Consider the following 25,803-nt stretch of genomic DNA (forward strand, 5'->3'; position numbering starts at 1 on the left):
AGATATTCTCTTGGGCAAATATATTGGAGTCAAATTTCTATGTTAGGATAGGTGACTGTTTATAAGAAAGTCAAAACTTTTCCGGAAGATTATACCATTGTATATTCCCCCTAGCAATGTATGAGCAACCGTTGTCCCGTGACCTTGAAAATACTGTTTGGTCATTTTGACTTTAGCCATTCTGATGGATGTGTAGTGATGATCATCATTATAGCTTTAATTTGTATTCCTCATTGACTTGAGCACTTTTTCATGGGCTTATTGGTTGTGTTTGTACCATCCTTTATGAACCATCTGTTTACTTTTCTATCATTTTGCCTATTACTGAGTTGTAAAGATTTTTTATATATTCTGGATTTGAGGGTTTTTGAGCAAATGTTTTTGAAAATATTTTTTTACCAATCTTTGACTTGCTTATTTATTTTCTTAATGGTGTCTTTGATGAGCAGCTTTATATTTTAATAAAGTCTAGTAACTTTTTTCCTTTATGATGATTGCTCTCTGTTTTGGGTTTAGGAAATCTTTGCCTATCTTCAGATCATAAAGATACCCATTTTTCTGGATCAGATAATCTCATGAAAAAAAAAAAAAAAAGATACCCATTTTTCTAAAATGTCTTATAGTTTTAGCTTTTATTTATTTATTTTTTATGTCTATTTTTTTTTTATAGAGGCATGTTATTTATTTATTTATTTTTTTGTTTGTTTGTTTATACATGCACTGGGCACAGTCAGAAGCACGGGAGGGTGAGAGAATTCACCAGAGCCAGAGCGGGGAGCAGAGCAGGCAGAAGGACCGAAGTACACTGCTGCGGGGAGCAGCGGGCGGCAGGAGAGGTCTGCGCGCCATGTGGAACCCTCTTCCGGTGGCTGGGGAGCAGCTGGGGATCGAACCAGCGTCGCAGAGACTGCGGGCAGCTTCGCAACCCAGCGCTCAACCGCTGCGCCACCAGGAGAGGCCCTAGTTTTAGCTTTTATATTCAGGTTTACAATCCAGTTCTAATTAATTTTTGTATATGGTATAAAGGGTATAAAGCATAAGTCAAGATTCATTTGTTTTCCATATGGATATTGCAGTGTTCCATCAAAACTTATTGAACCCTACCCAAAGCTTTTATTTTGAAACATACTAAATCTACAGAAAAGTTGGAAAACTACTTAATAAACGCTCCAGTGCCCTGCATAGACTCACTAGTTAACATTTTGCTCTATTTGCTATATCTATGTAGACTTCTAAAGTTAACTCATTTCAAAGTGCAAATTTTGTTACCTTTCATCCCTAAATATTTAAGCATGTATCTCCTAAGAATTAACACTCTCCTACTTAATCACAATGCTGGTATCACACCTAAGAAAAAATCAATTAATTCAATTTGGATCACTTTAGTTTACACAAATAAAAAAGACAAGAGTTCATTGCCTCTACACCTCTTCCCAACTGATGCCAAGGAGACAATTATGATCAACTACTGCTGTCTGCTTTGGATGCAGGAGTACCCATACAATCTCTTAATTTAAGCCACAAGTCCCAAACTTAGCTAATTTAGAATCAGTGATCTCTGGCTCGTTATACTAAAAAATACAAATTGCATGATTCCACTCCTGGTTTCCTGAGGTAGCATCTAGAAGTAGCATCTAGAATATATATTTAACAAATTCCTCAGGCCATTCAGATGATTAGCCACCTTTAGGAGTTACTAGTCTAGATCATGTTTTCTATTAGAGTCACATTAATTATTGTTCCCCTAAGGGTTGACTCAGCTGTTACTCATTTTGTACTCCCCAACTTACTCAATACTTACCGTATAACAGGTATTATGGTAAGTCTTTACATGCTCCAACTTATTTCAGCAGCTGGTTTGCTGCTAGAAATGTCTCCAATAATTTCTAATAAGCTAGAAATGTCTCCAAAATAAAGAAATAAAATGGCTATTACTTTGGAAAACATTTTTGCTATGTTCATCTTAATTGTGACATTTAAAAGTTACTAAATTTTGTGATATATAAGAAATGTAACTTTAAAAAGTTATCTAATTTCCATTCTCTATAATTTTAAGATATCAGAGAACTTATAATCACATGGAAAAAGCTGGATAATAAGAAATTTAATTTCTTATTGTGGGAGAGACAATCCTGTAATTTGTAAGAACAAAATTTTATTTTTTATGTAATTTTATTAATAAACACAAGGAAATACGGATATGATACATTAACTTTTCAAAGTGTTACAACATGTCAAAAGTACAAAATTCAATTGTCTGAATTTTAGCCCTCACAGCCCAAAAGAAAAACCCAGTAATTACAAATACAGATTTTATATAAAAACTCCACTGTCATGGAAATTAGTGCAATTTTACAGAATAAATGAATTATGACTGAATTTCATATCCTAATGGATCAAGTCCCTGGTCCAGGAGCATTAGAGAGGATTCTCTTAACTTCTGTAGCAATTTCTTGAGTTCTTCCTTAGAGAATACCTGATTTTTAAAAAAGTAAAAAAAAAAAGAATGAAAACAAAGAAGAATATGAACTTATTTATTAGATCAGTCACCTGTCTAGCTTAATACAAAATTCCTCTTTAAGATTTATGTAGCCAAAAGCTAGTATGTTAACATGGCTTAGGGACTTCAAAGCAACTTCTCTTAGTTGATATATATACTTATAACTGCTTAAAAATATATACATGTTTTGGGAGAAAAGCAAAACATTGAAACTGAACCATTACTATAAGAAAATATAAGAACTGCTAAAAATTGTAAACAAATATCACACAATTAAATATCACTACAGAGCTTATCAAATCATAATTTAAAACTCTACAATGCTCTAGAACTTACCAGATAAAGTTTGTGTCGCTCAGAGGATACCATGTCTGCTAACTGCAGGCATTCCTGATACTGACCAGTACTATGCAATATGGTGTGAAGCAGAAAACACAACATTGGCAGACAAAGCTTCCTCAGTAAGATCATTTGATGTGTTCTTTCATGATCTTCTTCAGCATCCTGCAGATAGAGATCAAGTCACTTTAACAACTTAAAACTTAATATCCTTATAAAAATGTTAAGTTCTGAATCAAAAGCAAAATGCAACAGATATAAGCTAAACCTTATAGCCACTGAAAATTTAAAAAAGCAGGACTTCAATTAAACCAATGACTACACACTACAGATCAACCAGTAGAAGATTTATGGACAATATAAAAATTTTTCCAGAGAATCAGTATCATCATATAGTTAAAAATGTTTAGGTCCAGGGCCCTCCCTGGTGGCATAAGGGGTTGTCTCAGCACTGTGAAGCGGCATGATTTCTATCCCCTGCCAGGGAGCTGACCCACATAGCATAGCAGACTCGCCTGTCTCGCCCACTGCTCCCCTCAGCAGTGTATTTCAGTCAGTCTGCCTGTTCTGCTCTCCACTGTGTCTCTGGTGAATCCTCTCATCCACACTGCACCTCTGGCCTACACCCCAGCTCTTGCATGCATAAAATTTTTTTTTTAAAAAAGATCAGGTCCAGAATTTAAAAAATTAGATTTTAGTGTCCTGATTAGATAAATTAAAAGGCATTTCCACCCTTTCATGAAAGCAGGATGTGATCTTTTTTTTTTTTTTTTTTTTAAGAGAGGCATGTATTTTTATTTATTTATTTATGTATTCATTTGTTTGTTTTGTACATGCATTGGGTACAGTCAGAAGCGCGGGAGGGTGAGAGAATTCACCAGAGCCAGAGCGGGGAGCAGAGCAGGCAGAAGGATCGAAGTACACTGCTGAGGGGAGCAGCGGGCGGCAGGAGAGGTCTGCGCGCCATGTGGGACCCTCCTCCAGTGGCCGGGGAGCAGCCGGGGATCGAACCGGCGCCAGAGAGGCCGCGGGCAGCTTCGCAACCCAGCGCTCAACCGCTGCGCCACCGGGGAGGCCCCTGATTAGATAAATTAAATAAGAATAATTTACCCAAGAGTTAGATAGTCCTATTCTCTATTAGTATTTTCATCTTAGGCTGAAATTATAAGTAAAAAGATTACACAAAACCTGTAAATACTCTTATTTAGAGACAGAACTTTTTAAGAAGTGATTGGGGCCTCCCTGGTGGCACAAGGGGTTAAGACGCAACCTATGAAGCTGTCCGCAGCCACTGCAGCATGAATGGATGCTCCGGCCGGCCAGGGAGCTATCCACATGGCGCAGCAGACCTCTCCTGACTCGCCTGCTGCTCCCCTCAGCAGTGTACTTCAGTCAATCTGCCTGTTCTGTTCCCCACTATGTCTCTGGTGAATCCTCTCACCCCCCCACACCTCTGACCTGTACCCCAGCTCTTGCATGCATAAATAATCTTAAAAAAAGGGGATTTCATTTTTTGCTTTTACCTCTCTAACATCAACCATCCACCCTCCATCAACAAACAACAAGACATTGTACATCTTCTCCTTCACATCAGCCGTTAGGGCATCCAAATGCCCTTTCCAAATATTGTAATCCATCTGCAAAACAAACATAAGGTGGAGATATAATAGACTAGAATCAACAAATGTATTTGTAAAGTAGGAATACATGCGGAACATCACTCTAACGAGTGGTAGGGTCAAGCAAGTATAAATAGACTGCAGTTAAATAAAACACATAAGTGAACACTAATTATCTTTTACGTTTGAAGAATAATCTACAGAAAGTATGCTCTTTCTCCCAAAGTAGAACAAGACAATCATCTGTTACAATAGTAATATAATTACTAAAGAAATGACCTCCTTAAACTTATAACCTGTCTCTTCTGTACTGAACTTACCTCGTATTTCTTTTCTTTGTGTTCATGAGCCACTTTCTCAGTAAAAGTTGCTTGAGGTATCAAAGTAGGTTTTTGTGGAGCTGAATTCATATGCTTAAACCATTCATTAAAGGTTTCATGGGCTTCCTATCGTGCAATGATATAGAAAGTACAAAAAAAATAAACATTTTCATGTATCTTCAACAAAGCTTTAAACATTTGGTTCTTAGAAATAATTTTGCTGCATCAAGAAATAAAACTGTTCAATGCTTTTGGTACAAAACTTCACTGTGAATATTTTAAATAATATACATCAATAATAATAAGGGATTCACATATTGTGTTTTCTATTTCTACATAGATATTCTGATTACATATGTGTCTTGCTTCACATTTATCACTCTGACATACACATAGTTATTACTTGTCTGTTTCCTTGACCAGCCTATGAGCTCCTCCAGGGCAAGAATGGACTATTGTCCACAGATTCAGCCCTAGAACCTAGTCCAATGTAATCATTTTATTTTATTTTTTATTTATTTATTTTTTTTAAAGATTTGTTTATTTATTTATACAAGCACTGGGTACAGTCAGAAGCGTGGGAGGGTGAGAGAATTCACCAGAGCCAGAGTGGGGAGCAGAGCAGGCAGAAAGACAGAGGTACACTGCAGAGGGGAGCAGCGGGCAGCAGGAGAGGCCTGCGCGCCATGTGGGACCCTCCTCTGGTGGCCGGGGAGCAGCCGGGGATCGAACCGGCGCCAGAGAGGCCGCGGGCAGCTTCGCAACCCAGCGCTCAACCGCTGCGCCACCGGGGAGGCCCTATTTTATTTTTTAAAAGATTTATTTTTACGTAGAAGAACTGTGGTAGAGGCCAGAGGTGCAGAGGGTGAGAGGATTTACCAGAGACAGAGTTGGGAGCAGAGGGTGAGACAGGAGGTCTGCTGCGCCATGTGGATTAGCTCCCTGGCTGGGGATCGAACTCGTGCTGCAGTGGCTGCCAATAGCTTCATAGTGCTGAGACTCAACCCCTTGCACCACCAGGGAGGCCCCTAATCATTTGATGTATTTTAGTGAATCTTGAATGAGTGTATTGCAACAAATTTAGAGTAACTTGTTTTTCTATTATTGCCAAAAGCAGAAATATTAAGAGTCAAGATTTCTAAGACTTAAGAAAACATATAGGGCCTCCCCTGGTGGCGCAGGTGGCTGAGCGCTGGGCTGCGAAGCTGCCCGCAGCCTCTTAAGCGCCAGTTCGATTCCCGGCCACCGGCAAGGGTCCCACAAGGTGCACAGACAGCTCCTGTGGCGTCTGCTATTCCCCTCAGCAATGTATTTCATCAGTCTGCCTGTTCTATTCCCCGCTCTGGCTCTGGTGAATTTTCTCACCCTCCCACGCTTCTGACTGTACCCAGTGCTTGCATAAATAAATAAATCTTAAAAAAGAAAAGAAAAGAAAAGAAAAGATATACACTCCATATACACTCTATGTGAGATGTTCTTGGTTAGTAAGCACTGATTAATTAGTTCATGTTAATGAGGATAAGGTCATGATTTCAGTGTCCCTGTGGATCAATCAGTTCCATGGTCACAAGGGAGAAAAAACTGTAAGTCAATTACCACTTCTGGAAAAACTGGTCAAAGTCTGAGAGTGAATCAGAAAAATCATCATGAAGACAGGCATATTTGTGGTTTTCTTTACAGTCTTACCAAGTAAGCTCTAATACACAAATGTTCTCGGATGGCATTATCATCTTCAGCCGGCAGTGGACTTTCCATTCCTTGTTCCTCCCATTGATTATAGATTTCCGCTATGGAATCCTGAGGAATTTTCACAAATACTTCTTTTGCAGCTTCGTGCTTTTTTGATGCTGTGAAAAAGACAGATTTTTCATATATATGTATGTGGATTTGAGGTGGTGTGTATATGTGTAATGTTTTTCTACAGAAGTCAACTTTGGCAACTTTTACAGTGAGCTGTAACAACAGGTTCCAAGGTACTTCTGTTAGAGGTGTGAGTGGTGATCTTTCTACTTGATGGCTGAACTTTTTCCTTATTTCAATATCCACATTAAATGCAGCTACTTTACGTACTTCTGTGTCTTGAAAAAAGCAATTACCTTTTTCTATAATTGACTAGGACATGAAAATTCACTGTCTGATATGTTTTAGTCTCTCAATATCAGGTTTGATATGTAAGAGTAGCTGTTTTGTTTCCCCTAGCATTGGGAAGGATTAGAAAAATGAACAAAAAAAAAAAAAAAAGAAAAAAAAAACAAGGTTCAAGAATATATGAATTTGAACAAAAAGTTAGAAGTAATAATAATAAAAATACAGCATACCCAAGAATTTCCTCATTATCGCATTGCCTTGCTTTAGTGCTTCTGCCCTCTGTGCTGGGTCAAACACCAACCAGTCAATTACATCAATCTTTAAGCGGTCCTCCTATCCAGTAAAAGGAAAAAAGAAACACTGATTTTGTTTTTTTTCAAAGATATTAAAATTGATAGAATTACATCTGCACTTCCATGAACATCATTTTCCTTCAAGTTTTACAAAATTATGAAGGAATATAGCTTTCTTTAGTTTATTTTCACTCGTACTAGTTCTCTAGTAAATTACAGAAAAAACTTACTGGACTGTGAATCTGGAATTATATATTTTATAATACACTAATTTAACATGTAATTCCTTACAATTTTTTTTCTTTCCTAGATAAAACTTTCTATTCCATTCTGAAAACAAAATTACATAAGAGAGAGTGGTTGATCAAGAATCACAAACAGTCTGATTAGCAGAAATCCAGTGCTCAGATTTTCTCTATTAAAGAAACTTCCTTAAATATAGTACTCCTATAAGTAAACCCTAATATAAGGCCTTACCTTGTTGTCAATTTTTAAATTTAAAAGGTTTTGGTTGACAAAGGAAAATTCCTAAAAATAGATGTCAGAGTATTTCAAGGTAGAAATTAAGCCAAAAAAAGGGAGGAGGGGGCCTTCCCGGTGGCGCAGCGGTTGAGTGCCGAGTTGTGAAGCTGCCTGCAGCCTCCACAGCGCCGGTTCGATCCCCAGCCACGGGGTGAGGGTCCCACATGGCGTGCAGACCTCTCTTGCCGCCCGCTGCTCCCCTCAGCAGTGTACTTTGGTCCTTCTGCCTGTTCTGCTCCCCGCTCTGGCTCTAGTGAATTCTCTCGCCCTCCTGCGCTTCTGACTGTACCCAATGCTTATATAAATAAATAAATCAATCTTTAAAAAATAAAAGCCAAAAAAAAAAAAAGAAAAAGTGAGGGGGGAGGAATTATTAGGAACTATATAACTATATAATCTGCCCATGCCCCTTATTACCTCAGTAGTGCCAGTATCTAGGGCCGGGGCCAGGTCATGATGACTGAATTCACCATTATCTTTCTTTCGAATATTCTCAACTACTGTTTTTGTTATAGTTGCAATATCCAAATCTAGAGAATATTTTTAAAGAGACAAAAGCAAAAATTAATTGTTCATACTAATATTCTCTAAATAATCACAATGATTTGGGATAATTCTTTTAAAATATAAAATATGAAAGACATTATAAAAGAAAATGCCAAAATCAAAAGATAATTTACATAAGTCAGATAATTTTATTTCTAAAACAGAATTTCACTGACAATTTCATTCCTTTTTTTCCTCAAGAGAAATAAGATTTCAAATCAGAACTAATATTACTAAAGCCAAAATGATAATTTGCTTATAAAACCCAACAGATGAAGTTTTCAATCATTTTACCTGCTTCTTTAGCCAGTTCCAGGCAATGGTGGCGCTGCTCAAGTTCTGTGACACCTTCCAAAAACAGTGCATACTGGGCAACAGCTAGGTCTTGTGGCAAATGACAGGTATAAAATGCTATCAGGTTTGTATGTTTCTCATTTATTAAAAGCTAAAAAAAAAAAAAAATCAAAGTATGTCAATCATAAGACAAGTTCTAGAATAAGCAATGCTTTTTAAAATGTCACTTAAGAATTTCTAAGGAGTTTTCATATTTAGGAGTCATACATACATGGTTTGTAGTGCTAAACAGAATAATTTTAAATTCCCTCCAATATGTATTGATGATAAAAAATCTGTTACAAATTCTGATGACTTCCTACCACTGGGTATTAAAATATTGCCATTCAGATTTTTCTTTTCATTAAAATAATAAAAAATAAAATCCGCTTGTAGATCCTCAAAATTTACCTGTATATATGTCTTTAAAACTTCAATGCAAACTTCTTCCTTCATAGGGAAAAAAAAAGATATAAAAATTCAAACACAATTGCTTATGTGCAGCAATATATCTAATAAAAATTCTATTAAATGATTTAAATATTTACTACAGAGCAATAACTATGTGCCAGGCTAGCAAAGTTCATCTTTTGGCTGATTTAACCTTACTACAATTCTTTGTGGGCAGTTAATGTTATTGTCATATTACTTCCAGAGGCAGGAACTAAGACCCAAATTATGTAACAAGAAGCTACTAAGATGTGAACCCAGGATTCTTGCTCCAGAGTTCAAGTTTTCAACTATTGTTACTATATTGTCTTCTATGTATACTACAACAAAATATCATCTAGGAAAAAAAGAAAAAAAAATTTCATATAGAATTTAGTCTGGTTCAGTTAGCTTAGCTGATTGACTGAAAGTTGGTTACTGATGAGTATTAAACTTCTGAATTTACCAAAAGCAAGTAACCACCAGCATTCTTCAACTATAACTTAGAACCCTGAAGGGTCACCAACAGTGAGTTATTGAGTGACCAAGTGAGACCAGGTAGAAGAGTTCTGCACCATTTCTAGAAACAACAAAAAGGTATAGAGGTGTATTTTCCTGATAGGTATACAGCATCAGCCTTCTGGAGAAGGGTAAATAATTCTTATTTACTTTGGTCTGTAGTCCAAGAGTGCGGAAAAACAAAATAAGGTGAGTCATGAAGCGGAGGAGGTGTCCAGGTAGATTATTTCTGCTTTTGGAAAGCCATCTGCTAAACTCATCCATCAAACCTACAAGTTACCAAAGCAAAGATTCAATAGGGATAAAAATCAAAAGAAATTTACCACATTTTTACAGAGCTATTAAATCACTAGTCTCATTGTTAATAACCATCAAATAAAATACTCTGGATTAAATTCAAAATTTATTTTTAAACAATTAAATAGTTACATTTAAATAGGCTGGTATTTGTAAACATTAAAAGATGTGGTAAGTCATGCATGTTTTGATAGCTTTTTACAAAATTACTACAAGAAAACAAAGAACTCAAAGTAAAATAAAACTGTATCTTACCATCAATGTCTCCCAGGATAAGGAATTTTTGAACTACATGATAATGTTCTTGATTTTCTTCCAGAACTCTCTGAAAAAAATGTTTACATTTCCCATACATTTTCTAGTGGTTTTCCTGTAATATGAACTTATTGGTAAACTAAAAATGTCAATTTTTGAAGGAACATATATAAAGAAAAAGTAGGAAATGAGGAATCTTAGGAGATCAAAACAAATTAAAATACGAGGGTACTGCCTTTGGAATATATTCAGTGTTTACAAATCCAGCACTGAACATTATCTTTAAAAGGAGAGAACTATGACAAAAAATTTATTCTCTGTGAATGTCATTAAACATGTGTTTTGTATGTTACTACTGTTTTCCTTGGCACTCTGGTGAACCAGAAAGAAAGGGGTCATGTGACTTGAGTAATATAACTACAGCATTTCCTTCAACATAAACAGCAGTTCTGGAAAGCATTCTTTGGGTAGTCTCTGTACATGGCACCAAGAATAACAAACACCACCAAAATAGTGATTAGGCACAGAGTAGAAAACCTTTTAAAAGTAACCCATTGGATTCTTTGAAGCAAAAAGTTCATTTATCTTTTTGCCAAATGTATCTTTATATTTAGCCTAAATTTTCTTTCAGGATTTATTTTTTAATATAAATCCTCGTTTCACCTGGAATTTATTTCAATGGCATGAGGTAGAGATCTAACTTTGTTATTTTCCAGGTGAGAATCAATTATGCCATATCATGTATGCAAATATATTTTGGATCTAATATGCCAATTTCATACTGTTTTGTTGCATCTTCACATTGTTTTATTATTAATGTAAGTACTCCATAACTATTTTCTTTTCCAAAATTTCTTGCCATTTTCACTTGTTATTCTAATTAGAAATTTTCTGTTAAATTTTTATGTTAATTTCAGAATGAGTGAGGTTTACATCAAATCTATGCCCACTCGCTTGGAGAAAGCACCATTAAATGAAGAACAAAACAGAAAAAAACAAGTTGTAATGTAATGGATGCAGACTAATATGAAAAACCCGAAACACTGTACCAGAATATCTACATTATTTATGCATAGTTGTAAGTATATGAAAAGGCATAAAAGGATACATATCAATATGTTTTATCATCTCAGGGGAATGAAAATAACCATAAAGTAAATGGGAAATTATAAAAGCTTATATTGACATCTTCGGGTAAGATGTCAAGTTCATATAATATTACTTTGGCTATTTGAAATTTTTAAAAGAATATTACTTGAAAAAGTATTCTGCAGAGTAAAAGAAATTTGGAAAAACAAAACAAAAACAAAAAGACACTCTATTGAGTGGGAGAAGCTAATTTCACATCACATGCCCCACAAGGAGTTAATATTCAAAACATATAAAGAACTCAGAAAATTTAACAACAAAAAACTAAACAACCCAATTTAAAAATGTCCATTTTATATATTTTTCCAAAAGTGATAAATTAGCTTAGATGCATATATTTAGATGAAACTAATTTTAAGCCAAAGAAACAGAAAAGATGAATACTTAAAATATGCAACTGTATTTCTTTCTTATAAACAATGTCTCTCATTTAGATAAGAGGTGAGGAAATGAAGGAAGAATACAACAAGGTTTCACTTTTTTTCCCTCTTTCAATTACAGAGGACAGCATTATATTTGCTGTTTTCTATAGTAGTTATCCTAAAATATTTGTATTCATCCTAAAATATTCATATCCTAAAGTATTCATAAATTACTATTTACCGTTTTATTAGTAGCTTGAAGTTCTTCAAAAACTTTTTCTAAGGTCCAGCTTAAAAAAGAAAGAACAGTAAAAGGATAACACAATATTAATATATGAACAAAGGCTATAACACTATACAGAGCAAAATAAAAACGTCACAGAGTATACTACACATTGATTAAAAACAAACCAACAAACTCACTTTGCTTCCAAATATTCTCTAGGGAGTTCTTCAGCTTCATCCAGAGTTACTACTGATGTCCGTATCTCCTGTTCTACCAAACTGTCCACCATGACCCGAAAGTAGGCCCACACCGTGTCTTCCCAGGTGTCACAGACAGGAAGCAGCTTTTCCCCCAATTCCAAAACAAAAACACAGTCAACAAAGACAGTAAAGAAAAATAGCTACATGCATAATATGGATGACAAAGTCACTAATCACAAAACATTGTAGATTGTAAAAAAAAAAAATGTATCAAATAAGCTCCCCCCTCCAAACTGTGTCTTCTAAATTGTTTGAGATATTTAGATATTTTCATATACTGAGTTCACATTACATCCATTTTCCAAGATGATATGAGGGTGTTTCAACTAATGATTCCTCACATAAGCTTAATATGGAGGGGATTGGAGAAGTATACGTATGCATGTAAGACAATCAAAATAGTCACTGTGTGTTTGTGGTACACCTCTGGAGAAGGCAATGGGTACTATAAGATACCAGTAAATGTATCTTGTGATTAAATTTACAATTCGAAGAAAATGATTTCATGTATTAAAAACATCACTTGGTATATGGGATACATCAAATTAAGCAGCTTAAGTCACTATTCTGTTTCATGATTTTAAGATTGCTACTTTTAGAAAGTATCAAAAGTTTATACAAGATTAACTATAATCAATTATTAGAATATTTAATGTATGATTTTATTCCACAGGTAAAAAAGATTAAAAAGATTGCATACCTGCTTAAGATTCCCACTTAAAGCTGCATAAATTGCTCTCTCATATCTATTAAACAGCTCCTGGAATACAATAATGTAGGTTTGCGACACTATTTTTCTTAGTATGTCAATGCTTTTCATCATCCAGAATTCTGCATTTTGAAATTAAAACTTATTTTTTAACTTGATAGTTTCTAAACTTGAAAGAAAGGTCAGGAAAAGGAGGAAGGACTCTTCAGTTTCAATCTTGAAATCTTCAGAAAAAGTTAAACATCTAAATTTCATAAGGTGGGCAAAAGCAGATCCAACTCTAATGGATGCTTTATTTTAAGTCCAATTTAATCCAGATAGAACCTGCTAAAATGTTTTCTTTCCTCTAATAAGTTTCTATATAGTTAATACTACCTAAACTGACCTAAAACAACATCAACTAAAGGCACCTGTCATGTGTAAGTGTGCATCAAACTCCTAAGCAGAATTAATTATATCCATTAAATAATCCATTTTACTTCCAGATTCTATTAGTGACATATTTTTTATCTTTTTCTGTATCACTAGTGATTTTTCAGTTTTTCATTCTTAACTCTATTTCCCCCAAAAGCCTTGTGGGTTTTGTGCACAATTTCTCATGCTGCAGTAATTTTTAGGAATGCATAGGTCATGTCATAACCTATGCATGCTATCTAGACTTTCTTTCTCTTCTTTTCATGCACAACAATCCAAATCCTAATTTTTAAAAGTCCATCAAATTTCTCACTTGGTAAGCTAACTATTAGCCCAATGCTTACTCGTGAAACTCATCTGGTACCTCCTTGATATTTGTCTTATTAGTATTTAATTCTGATTAAGCCTATCCACTCCTATTTCTCAATTTGAGTGGAAGTTTTCTGAAACAGGAATTTTAGTCTTACATTACTCTGAACATTTCATAGTACCTTCAACTAATGAGCAAAAATGAGTATTGATAAATATTTTTATCATATCTTACATCTTCTGCCATTCTCCAACAACTTATTTTCCAAATGCATCTATATGGATTCCCTTCAACAGGTTCTAATTCTGTTCCTATAAAACAGTAAAAGAAATAAAATTTGTAATTGAAAAGCAGATCTTATTTCAATGATTTCTAAACAGCTCTCCTTCACAGAGACTGATATTTTGAATGAAGTATTTCCCCACACTCAGAATAAAATCTAACAAAATACCTCCATTAACATTAGGGTCATGATACAGTTTCCAGCCTTCAAGTGTTGCAGCTCTCCATGCCTGACCACAACGCTTACAGAGTCTTTGTGCCTTTAAAAACAAGAAAGAGCAGTTACTCACATAACTAGCATGGCGCATGCACACCTCATTTTACTGTGCTTTCCCTGCGCGTTTTACAAACTGAAAGTGTGCAGTAGGACTATGTCAAGCAAGTCTACCAGCATGTGCTCAACTTCATGTCTGTCACATTGAAGAAGTTTTGTTTTCCTTTTTTTAAAAAAAGATTTATTTATTTATACATACAAAAACTGGGGTACAGGCCAGAGGTGTGGGGGGTGAGAGGATTCACCAGAGACAGAGTGGGGAACAGAACAGGCATATTGACTGAAATACAATGCTGGGGGGAGTAGCAGGCGAGTCAGGAGAGGTCTGCTGCGCCATGTGGGTAGCTAGAACTACCCATGCTGCGCCATGTGGGACTAGAACTCGTGCTGCAGTGGCTGCAGACAGCTTCACAGTGCTGACACTTAACCCCCTGCGCCACCAGGGAGGCCCCTGAACCTTTTTCTAAGCCAGACACAAAAGGAAAAATATTGTATGATTCCATTTAACATGGAATATCTAGAATTGATAAATTAGTAGAGGCAGAAAGTAGACTAGAGGTCGCCAGAGGCTAAGGGAGGGAGGAAATGGGGAGTTACTGCATTATAGTTACAGAGTTTCAATTTAGGGTGATGAAACAGTTTTGGCAACAGTTAGTGGTAAAGGAAATGCAATTAATACCACTGAAATGTACAGTTAAAATGGTTAAAATGACAATTTTTGTTATATGTATTTTACCACAATGAAAAAAAATTAATAATGTAGTTTATTCAAACTACTGAAGTATACACTTTACATGGGTAAATTGTATGGTATGTGAATCATAATTAAGACTTTAAAAAAATAAGAAAAACCCTGAATGAATATATGATTATGTTAAAAAGAGGTGTAAAAGAAAAAGGGTTGCAACTATATACATAAAAGCCACTAACTGTGGTTACATATAGGTAGTGGGAAACAGAGTTTTGTGTTTCAAGCCTTTGGTATTATGATCATACTTTTGTTTTCTGTTTTTAAAAACACATCCTTGTTTGCCATTGTGGTTCCTAATCACTGTCCATCACCTAAAACTGGCTGGGACTTGAACGATGCTTAAAAAGCCAAGACTTACTATTGCAAGACATTATCTAATATACGCTAAAGGTTTATAACACAGAAAAAACAACATTTTGTACTAACATATATCTAAAGATTATTACCAAGAGTACTGCAAAATGCAACCTAATACCTTAGTCCAAAGCTACTATGCATCATCACATTGCCTTGGTGAAAGTCAACAAAAGCATCTGGTAAATTGTCCAATTAGATTGTTAACATTCTACATACAAGATATTAACTATCACAAAGGAGATTACATTTTTAAAAGGTGAGGATAACAGGAAGTTCGAGTTCCATCATAGTCTTCAAATGCCTAACTAGTGTCATCTAGAAGAACAATTAGGGTAGATTTATTCTCAAGTCTTAAAAATCAGAACTAAAAATAATGAGCATATGCTTAGGATACACAGTACAATACAAAGAGGCAGTTTTTTATTTTTTTTTTTTTAAACATAAAGAGTTGTGCAAGTGAGTGCACTGTTTTCTGGCGCAATGCATTTCTTAATATTGGAAAAGTTCAAACAGGATTTAGATCCAGAAATACTATTGAAGAGATTACTGCACTGAGGAGGTATACTAGGTGATCACAAAGATCCATTCCAACTTAAAGAGTCTATGACTTTCTGAAAGTGGACGAGCAGGGTACATGCTTTACCTCTTCTGTCATTCCAGCTCGGATTAGAGTAAAAAGGTACTTGAGTAATCTGACTTCATCTTCTCTATCCAGATCATCAAGGGGCATTTTCTGTCTTATGGGAGCATCAGGGTCCTATTAAAATAAAATCACCAAGTGTAAATCCTTTGTAACCAAATACATTTCAACTTTAAATGATGGTAAATCTCAGAACTGAGTTTATATACTGAAATAAGTTCATTTACAATTTAGTTAAGTAACAAAGGAATGAAAATGTCACAAGCATTCCACACAGTCACACAACTACCTGCTTCCCAGTCAAAACAGATTCCACTGGCCACAAAGGAGCACACCTCTGGTAGGCAAGGTGGAACCACCATTAGCCCAGCCCAGTCAGATAACTCTTGCTATGGACTTTTCATAGTTAAAAATGACTTAAATTTTACCCTGTTGTAGCAATTACATGGTCAAGTTAATTTGAAACAGAACTAGGTCTGGGTAGAGAACAGCACAGAGGAGAAATTGCAGGAATCACGATGTATTCTGTTACAACAAAGTGCTTAGCTGGTACTTTTTATGAACATAAAAGCAGCTAGCCCATTATAGGATTAATGCTATATAAAACATACCCAAGTCCAATAAAAAAATTTTTTTAAACAGATTTTGAATAGATGAAACCTAGCGAGCTGTTCCTAACTACCTTTCATAGATAGAAACGTACTTTTAAACACTTACTATAATTTTTGCAGCAAATAGCAGAAGTGATCTGTATGATAAATCTCAAATGAAAAACTATTGTAATGTGACGTTAATTAAGGAAGTAAGCCTTATTCCAAATATTGCTGAATATATATGGTAATATGACTATCAGTCAGGAAACGGAACGCATAATAGGTCAATAGGCTATTTTCACAACTATTCTGCAGACAGATAAATCATTCAATTTGAACACAATCTCTCTCTGGCAAGAGGAAATCACCACTTTCCAAATGTTAAGAGTAAGTAATTTTCCAACTAACAACTATGAACCAGAGACACACTATGGGGGGTGGGGGGTTCGGGGAAAAGAGGGATTGGGGTTAAAAAAGGGGGTTGCAATTGTATGGGGAATATAAAAATAAAATTAAAAAAAAAAAGTGATTTTCAGTTGCATACTACAGTGTAATTTAGCTATAATTTATTTCAAGCTCTTCCAGTAGTTTCCAAACAATTTTCATCAAAAACCACTTCTGTTATTATCAAGTGGAATCTTAAAATTTTTTTTCATTATTGGGCCTCCCCGGTGGCACAGTGGTTGAGAGCTGGGCTGTCAAGCTGCCCACAGCCTCTGCAGCGCCTGTTTGATTCCCAGCCGCCGGTGAGGGTCCCACATGGCGTGCAGACCTCTCCTGTCACACCCGCTGCTCCCCTCAGCAGTGTGCTTCGGTCCTTCTGCCTGTTCTGCTCCCCACTCTGGCTCTGGTGAATTCTCTCACCCTCCCGTGCTTCTGACTATATATACCCAGTGCTTGCATAAATAAATAAATAAATCTTTAAAAAAAATTTTTTTTTCATTATTACTTAACCCACTCTTCATTATAAACATTTAAATCACATGTTCTCACCCGTCACAGAACTCTATTCCTTTATTTCTATAATAATTGGACTCCTATTCCTTTCAAATCCAGTTATTCCCATTATTCATTCTTAGAATGAGCTTTCTAACCCTTCTGCTAATTCACAAAGCTTTGTTTTTCCCCTGATTTCTACATAAAAGAGCTTTCACAGGTCACCACCTCACAGTTGAAGAGTCAAACCTGGCTTTATTCTAAATTAAGTTAAAAATTAATTTGCTTTTAAAAGATTTATTTATTTATGCATACAAGAGCTGGGGTACAGGCCAGAGATGTGGTGGGTGAGAGGATTCACCAGAGACAGAGTAGGGAACAGAACAGTCAGACTGAAATATACTGCTGAGGGGAGCAATGGGCGAGACAGGAGAGGTCTGCTGCGCCATGTAGGTAGCTCCCTGGCCAGCCAGGGATCAAACTTGTGTTGCAGTGGCTGCGGATAGCTTCATAGTGCCGTGCTTAACCCTTTGTGCCACCAGGGAAGCCCAGGAATACTTTCTAAACTTTTTACAATTTACAACTGTAAGGTCATGAATATGTTCAAATAATACATTCCATCATAAATTCACATGCAATTTAGTAAATTTAGAGTTAAATAGTATGAGCAAACTTCAGGAACCTAAAGCAAGGCTCAAACAGAAGAAAAGTTCTCAACCTTAAAAAGAGAAATCATTAAACTTTGAAGGCGACTTTTATTTCAAAGAATACTTACCAACTCAGTGACAAGAGGACGGACACTTCCTATATAAGAGGATAGCTGCCGCTGCTTCAAGCTATGCAGAGTATTTTCCCTGAAAGAAAAAACACAACTTTTTTTTTTAAAGGAGTACTTTTAATAAGTCTGTATACACATATATACACATACGCACACACACATATAAAAAAATCAAATCAAATAAAAGGAAAAAAGAGTATAAATTGAGGAAAAACCATGCAAAAATGCTAATTCTAGAAGCATATGTTAGCTCAGGGTGATGCTGAACACTTTTTTATGGCCATTTATCGATCTGCAAAGCATCTGTTCAAATCTTTGCCCTTTTTACTAGGTTATCCCTTTATTATAGAGTTGTAGCTCTTTATGCATCATGTTTCTTCATTTCAATACCTGTTACTTAGAGGCTTCCCCATCAACTCCTCTATTTAATGTAGTACCCACTATTATCCTCCACCCACCAACTGATTCTTTTTTCCCCAAAGTTCTTAATACTCAACAGGAAATATATTGGTTTATTTACTAACTCTCTTAATTATAAAATCCATAAAGGCAGAATTTCTGTTTTGCTCACACACTGAATATTTAGTAATAGCTGAATAAAAATTTGTTAAAAGATGAATAAACAAAACCAATGTTAACTAAGAATAAAAATTTAATGACTTACCAATAAACTGATTTTGCATAAAATTCAATATTATCAGAAAAATCTCCAATTTCATCTTTGGCAATGCTCTCTAACCAATCTACTACCAGCTAGGGGAAAAATAAAACAAGTATTAACTATAAAATCTGTGTTCATGTTCCATTTGAAATGGTATGCCTACCCTTAATTTAATAAAAGTTTCTAGGGCAAAAATACTAATTTTTGCTAGCAATTTTTCCAACCAATATTTTTACTTTTTGAAGGTATGTAAATATTATGGTAAAGGGATGACATTTTCTTTACGAGTAACAAGGCTTTTTAATAGGCTATCCCTGGAAATACTAGTGTTGGAACCCAAAGAACAAGCTTCTTAATTCCTTTTAATTATAAATAAAATGATCAAAAAGAAAAAATTAGGAAAGTATTAAATTAAAAAATTTCAGCTCTTTGTATGTCATTTACCTTTACTTCACAATCCAAAAAAAATTTTTTTAAAAATACCAGTCATACCTGACTTTGTCGGACAAGCGAATCCCTCTGAAACAAAGCTTCCACAACTGTTTTCTCACTGGCATTAAGAGTCTATTGAAAAATAATTTTTGAAGAAAGGAAAACAAAAGATATGTTCTAAGATTATTATTTTTTTTTAAAGATTTATTTATTTATGCGTACAAGAACTGGGGTACAGCCCAGAGGTACAGGGGGTGAGAGGATTCACCAGAGACATGGGGAACAGAACAGGCAGATCTACTGAAATACACTGCTGAGGGGAGCAGTGAGAGAGACTGGAGAGGTCTGCTGCACCATCAACCTCATGCTACAGTGGCTGCTGATAGCTTTATAGTGCTGTGACTTAACCCTTGCGCCACCAGGGAGGCCCTAAGATTATTTCAACAGAATGATGAGAGTGAATCTGAAATAAGTATATTTAATAAGCCATAAATATTTTACTACATATTAACTATAAACAAACACTCCTTTTAAAATCCAAAAAATTAAAAAAAAACTAATTTCTGCAATTATTCAACTTTATCTTGAACTTCTAGTTGATACAAAAACCAGAAAAAGAGCTTAGTAGTAAAAAATATGGTAAGAGTCAGATCATCACTGTTAGTGCATTACAGGATTGCCTACCTTGAAAGTCAAAACAATCAATGAGAAAATATTAAAGAGTACATTTAATAAATAGACACATAACTCTTCCTACATGGTTCAGAGTAACTTACAGAATTGGTTGGGATGAAATTTGTAGAATAAGCATAAATGTCTGAAAAAGTATCTGAAAATATTTTAGGTGAAAAAGCAGATTAAGAGAACTGTAAGGTTAAAATCATTTATCTTTAAAATGTATACACTTTCTTCCTTTTTGACCCTAGTTGTTTCAACTATGAATTACTTCTGCAAGAAAAAAAAAAATGTAATTAAGCCATAAAAGAATAGTTGGTCTTTATGGTTGTACAGGTATGTTTTTTACTAATCCTTTAAAGAAGAGGTGATGGTTCTATTCTTCAAACTGAGCATTAAAAAACAATGAAGACTTAGGAACTTGCTGCGGAGAACTAGCACAATTCTAGAGACACCAAAACTGGATGAGAATTAATTCCCCAAAAGAAAATACATTTTGGGAAATTCTACATAAAATATTACTTAATAAGATTTAGTAGGGTATTCAGAAATACATCATGACAGAGTTTATACTATTTAAGGATAATTCAACATTAGAAAAATTATTATTAATGGAAGCCATTACATTAATAAATCAAAGCAGGTATCTCAAGCAGCTAGAAAATATGGATTCCAACTTTTAGTCAGGTATGAAAAATTACTTAGCTTGTGGTAAAACAAAAGCATTCATATCAAGAGTCAGGAATAAGAAAAGAATGCCTGCTATATTACTGGTAATATTGTGGGTGCTCCTAGTTGATGGAACAGGCAAATGGAAGAAAGATTAGAAAGGATCAAGGGAAACTCACCATTTGTAGGTGATTATTACCAACACAGAAAATAAACAAACAAAAAAATTAAATAAAAAACTTACCAGAGCTAAAGAGAGAGCCAAAAAGATCTGGCATCCAAAAATAGAAAAATATGAGTTCTACATGTTGATCACTAATCTTCTGTTTGATAGTAATAACTAATTAGAAAATGAAGTATGAAAGAGGACCCATCAACAATAAAGTTCACATAGGTTTTTTGTAAAGAAGGGTACAGATCAATATAACTATAAAAGAGCTAAATAAATAGAGAGGTATGTCAAGAAAATTTGACATGAGAAGGAAGTTATTTCTCCCCCAAATAATTACAAATTCAGTATTATTTCCAATAAGTATTTTAATAGGACTTTTTGAAAAATGGAAATTGTAAAGTTCAACTGGGAAAAAAAGAGCACATCAATGTATTTTAAAATGAGGAGGGGAAGTTAATATCAGCAAATATTAAAACTTCTGAATAAGAGTGACTCAATTGTGTAGTACTAGCTTTCTAATGAGCCAATCAATGAAACAGAAAAGATCCATGTAGAACCATGATAAATATTTTTTACAAATGGTGTTGGGATAAATGGATATCCATTTGAAAAAAGTCAAATTTCTTGCTTCTTTACAAACTAGAAACAACCTAAATACATTCAGCAGAATGTCTGGAAAAACTATGGTGCACTTATTTGCAGGCATACCATGAGACACCTAGGTAAACCATATGCACTGACATGAGAAAAACTAAAAAAATATTGATGAATGAAAAAAGAAATATAACGTATGAACGGAGCCCTATGTTTTAAAAACGTGTAGGTATAGATATACAAAGACATATAGAAAAATATCTGGTAGAATATACACCAAATTGTTAGACTGAATAGTAAGGATAGAAGAGGACTTTCACCTTGTACTCTACAAAATAAACCAATATTTGATTATTTCATGAGATTGCATCAAGATAGAGGTCAAAAATCTAATTCTATTACTAAAAAACATTAAAAAAACGTTAACCACATATAAAGGGAAAAATTAACATAAAACTTACAGTAACTGCAAACATATTTTCATCTTCCAGTGCACACTGTATTCTGTCTCTGGGGAAAAATAACATAAAATCAAAGACTTATTTCACATGAATTTATGAAATCACCTTTACAGCTAGACACACATACAACTTGCATTCTACCCCATGTAATTATATGAAAATGAGTTCCCAATTATTCATCATACTTTAAAAACAAGATAAAAAAGTAGTAAATGTTTTGTGTTACTGATATATGAATAAAAGTGATTACTGAAAACACACACACACACACTCTTTCTCTCTTTCTCTCTCTCTCTCTCTCTCTCTGCAGGGCCTATCTGGTGGTGCAAGGGGTTAAGTATCAGCATTATGAAGCTATCTGCAGTAAGAATCGATCCCCAGCCAGAGAGCTAATCCACATGGCATTAACAGACCTCTTTCCTGCCCGCTGCTCCCCTCAGCAGTGTATTTCAGTCAATCTGCCTGTGCCACTCCCCACTCTGTCTCTGATGCATCCTCACCACCATTTGCATCTCTGGCCTACACCTCAGCTCTTGTATACATAATAAAACAAATCTTAAAAAAAAAAAAAAAAAAAGCCACACTGCAAAAAGCTTTTAATGGCTACCTGCTAATGCATACAACCTAACTTTTTCTTTTTTTTTTTTATAGAGGCATTTATTTTATTTTATTTTATTTTATTTATTTGTTTGTTCATTTTGTTTATACATGCACTGGGTACAGTCAGAAGCGCGGGAGGGTGAGAGAATTCACCAGAGCCAGAGCGGGGAGCAGAGCAGGCAGAAGGACCGAAGTACACTGCTGAGGGGAGCAGCGGGCAGCAGGAGAGGTCTGCGCGCCATGTGGGACCCTCCTTCGGTGGCCGGGGAGCAGCTGGGGATCGAACCGGCGCCGCAGAGGCTGCGGGCAGCTTCGCAACCCAGCGCTCAACCGCTGCGCCACCGGGGAGGCCCCCAACCTAACTTTTTAATAAACCATTTTCACTTGGGAAAAAAAAAAAAAAAAAAAAAAAAAAAAAAAAAAAAAAAAAAACAGAATATGACTTTTCCCCAAGATTTTCTCACTAGGATGAGAAAGCAACACAATGAGAGCCAAAACCTCAGAAAATATGAGAGAAGGAAAAGTTGGTTAGCTTCTTTTAAACTTCCACATTATATATTTCAGCTTTTCCCCTTAATCTACCCTCTCCTAAAGTACCACATTATTTTTAGCATCTTGAAAAAAACCTTTACTCATATCCAATATTTGGTAGCTAACAATTTATGACCAAAATTTCCCTCTCCCATGCTAATTCATTCCTGACATCTAAAGTAATAGAAATCAACAAAAATAGAATCTATTTCCAAACACATCCTACTGTAACTTTTAAATTTTCCCATTGATATTTACCTTATGTTTATTTCATTCATGAGCTTTACAATCTTACCTATACAAAGAACCCAGCAGCTTCCATGTGACCATCTCCTGTTGAAGAAGCCAGAGCATACTGGCTGTTTTTGAAAACTTTTGCAGTCCAGGTGTTGCTCGGCTCACTATTTTACTCAGTATATTCACCTGAGTTAAAGACACAGATATAAAGTTTAATTTTCTATAATTTTGAGTCAAAATCTTATATTCCTCATGTACAAAGTGCTAAAATTAATTATAAATATATATACACACATATATTAATTTTTCCTGCCAAATTCTTTTATAGTTGAAAATAATGTAACTGTCCTACTAGAAATGGCCTTAATTTGAGGTAAGATGTGTTTATGTGGTAAAATAATAAAAGCTTAACATACTCTAGATTTCACATTGAACACTAGCCACCAATAAACTTTTTTTCACTCTGTGCATTCACCCAGAAGATAAGCTAAATCTAATCTATACTGACAAAATCATAATGCCATGAACTCAATAGTAGTGAGGGAAATGAAAAAATCTCTTAATTATGCCTGAAAAATTTTAACAATATATGTAACAAACTAAAAATTTTCTTAAGATTGCTATCAAAACATTGTTACTTCTGGGCCTCCCCGGTGGCGCAGCGGTTGAGCGCTGGGTTGCGAAGCTGCGCGCGGCCTCTGCGGCGCCGGTTCGATCCCCGGCTGCTCCCCGGCCACCGGAGGAGGGTCCCACATGGCGCGCAGACCTCTCCTGCCGCCCGCTGCTCCCCTCAGCAGTGTACTTCGGTCCTTCTGCCTGCTCTGCTCCCCGCTCTGGCTCTGGTGAATTCTCTCGCCCTCCCGCGCTTCTGACTGTACCCAGTGCATGTATAAACAAAACAAACAAAGAAACCAGCAAACAAATAAATAAAGCATGCCTCTATAAAAAAAAAAAAAAAAAAAAAAAAAAAAAAAAAAAACATTGTTACTTCTAAATAATTTTTTTTTTTTAAGATTTATTCATTTATACAAGAGCTGGAGTACAGTTAGAGGCATGGGAGGGTGAGAGGATTCACCAGACAGCAGGGAGCAGAATAGGCAGAAGGACTGAAAACACTGCTGAGGGGAGCAGCGGGAGAGACAGGAGAGTCTGCTGCGCCATATGGGTATCTCCCTGGCCGGCCAGGAATTGAACCCGCGCTGCAGAGGCTGCGGACAGCTTCACAGTGCTGCGCTCAACCAGCTGTGCCACCGGGGAGGCCCTCTAAATAAAATTTAACCAAAGTAACCTTATTCTAAAATAGTGATAACATTTTGGGGATGAAGGCATATGTGGAAATCTGATGCACACTATGGATGTTCTCCTCAGAAACACACACAGAAATGTTTACCAGGAAGCTTAATCAGGCTTAAGGATTCAGAATAAAGGAAATTTTTCTCAAAGGTTAGGAAGAGTATCTTATCAAGGGGAATTAAGAAAGAGGACTGCCCTTATTCAGGACATGAAGATTCACTGTAAAAGGTTTTCCCAACCTTTAAAAGGTATTAACATTACATCTGCCTTGACGCCTGTGTTCAATAAAAGTGTTATCTATACCTCTCATTCCCTTATTAAATTCCCTATTTGGAATCCTAATTCCAGTAATTCACTTAGTGGTTATTATTGCTTTTGTTATTTAATGAAGTGACTACTCTTATAGTGGAATGATTTAGAGATTGACTACTGAATTCAGAGACTGATGACTGAAGCTATTAAAATGCTCAAAAAAATTGCCTATTATTACTACATCTTGTTTATAATTGAATGCAATAGTTTCTTGAAGACCCTTTTTGTGTTTTTTTAATGGACTTTATTTTTCATAACAGATCTGGTTCAATAGCAAAACTGAGTGGAGAGAATATTTCCTATCACTCTCTGCTCCCCATGCAAGCACAACCTCCTTGCCAATATCAATTACCTAGCACTACAGTAGTACATTTGTTACAATCAATGAAACCTACACTGACACATCATTATCCCTGGAAGTCCACAGTTAAGGAACTGCTCCTGGTATTGTATATTTGATGGGTTTTGACAAATGTATAATAACATGTATCAATCACAGTATCAGAGAATTTCATTCCCCTAAAAACCAGCTGTGCTCTAACCTATTCAGCATCCCACCTCCACCCTCTAGTCCCTGGCAACCACTCATCAGTTTTCTCCTTTTCCAGAGCATCATTGGAATCACAATATGTAGCCTTTTCAGATTGTATTTAAGGTTCATCCATGTCTCTTCATGGCTTGACAGCTCTTTTCTTTTCAGCACTGAATAATTTTTGATTGTATGGATGTGCCACAGTTTATCCATTCACTTACTGAAGGACATCTGGGTTGCTTCCCAGTTTTGGCAAATATGAATAAAGCAGTTATAAACATCGGTGTGCAGGTGTTTGTATGAACGTAAGTTTTCGTTTCACTGGGAAAATACCAAAGAATATGAGTCCTGAATCATATGTTAAGAGTATGTTTAATCTTGGGCCTCCCCGGTGGCGCAGTGGTTGAGCGCTGGGCTGCGAAGCTGCCCGCAGCCTCTGCAGTGCCGGTTTGATCCTGGCCACAGGCGAGGGTCCCACATGGCGTGCAGACCTCTCCTGACGCACCCGCTGCTCCCCTCAGCAGTGTATTTCA

General features: G+C 35.7%; 1 protein-coding gene across 3 annotated transcripts in view; it reads right to left on the minus strand.

The window, feature by feature from the left end:
- Positions 1-2,136: 2,136 nt before the first annotated feature.
- Positions 2,137-25,803, minus strand: part of NUP107 (nucleoporin 107) — a 33,052-nt gene continuing 9,385 nt past the window's right edge. For all 3 annotated transcript variants that reach the window (XM_037514022.2, XM_037514023.2, XM_037514024.2), the window contains 22 exons: positions 23,192-23,319; positions 21,766-21,814; positions 19,255-19,326; positions 18,766-18,854; positions 18,099-18,177; positions 15,798-15,911; positions 13,942-14,032; positions 13,725-13,801; positions 12,758-12,817; positions 11,995-12,140; positions 11,813-11,861; positions 10,061-10,130; positions 9,659-9,777; positions 8,972-9,010; positions 8,522-8,672; positions 8,099-8,211; positions 7,097-7,199; positions 6,465-6,625; positions 4,779-4,904; positions 4,363-4,476; positions 2,837-3,004; positions 2,137-2,476 (listed from right to left, as the gene is read on the minus strand). In XM_037514022.2, coding sequence (XP_037369919.1) covers positions 2,369-2,476; positions 2,837-3,004; positions 4,363-4,476; positions 4,779-4,904; positions 6,465-6,625; positions 7,097-7,199; positions 8,099-8,211; positions 8,522-8,672; positions 8,972-9,010; positions 9,659-9,777; positions 10,061-10,130; positions 11,813-11,861; positions 11,995-12,140; positions 12,758-12,817; positions 13,725-13,801; positions 13,942-14,032; positions 15,798-15,911; positions 18,099-18,177; positions 18,766-18,854; positions 19,255-19,326; positions 21,766-21,814; positions 23,192-23,319 — 2,226 coding nt within the window. In that variant the 3' untranslated portion in view covers positions 2,137-2,368. The remainder of the gene's footprint in view (positions 2,477-2,836; positions 3,005-4,362; positions 4,477-4,778; positions 4,905-6,464; positions 6,626-7,096; positions 7,200-8,098; positions 8,212-8,521; positions 8,673-8,971; positions 9,011-9,658; positions 9,778-10,060; positions 10,131-11,812; positions 11,862-11,994; positions 12,141-12,757; positions 12,818-13,724; positions 13,802-13,941; positions 14,033-15,797; positions 15,912-18,098; positions 18,178-18,765; positions 18,855-19,254; positions 19,327-21,765; positions 21,815-23,191; positions 23,320-25,803) is intronic.

This window comes from Talpa occidentalis, unplaced genomic scaffold (assembly GCF_014898055.3).
Source record: "Talpa occidentalis isolate TD23 unplaced genomic scaffold, MPIMG_talOcc4v2.1 talOcc4.16, whole genome shotgun sequence".
NCBI classification, from domain to species: domain Eukaryota; kingdom Metazoa; phylum Chordata; class Mammalia; order Eulipotyphla; family Talpidae; genus Talpa; species Talpa occidentalis.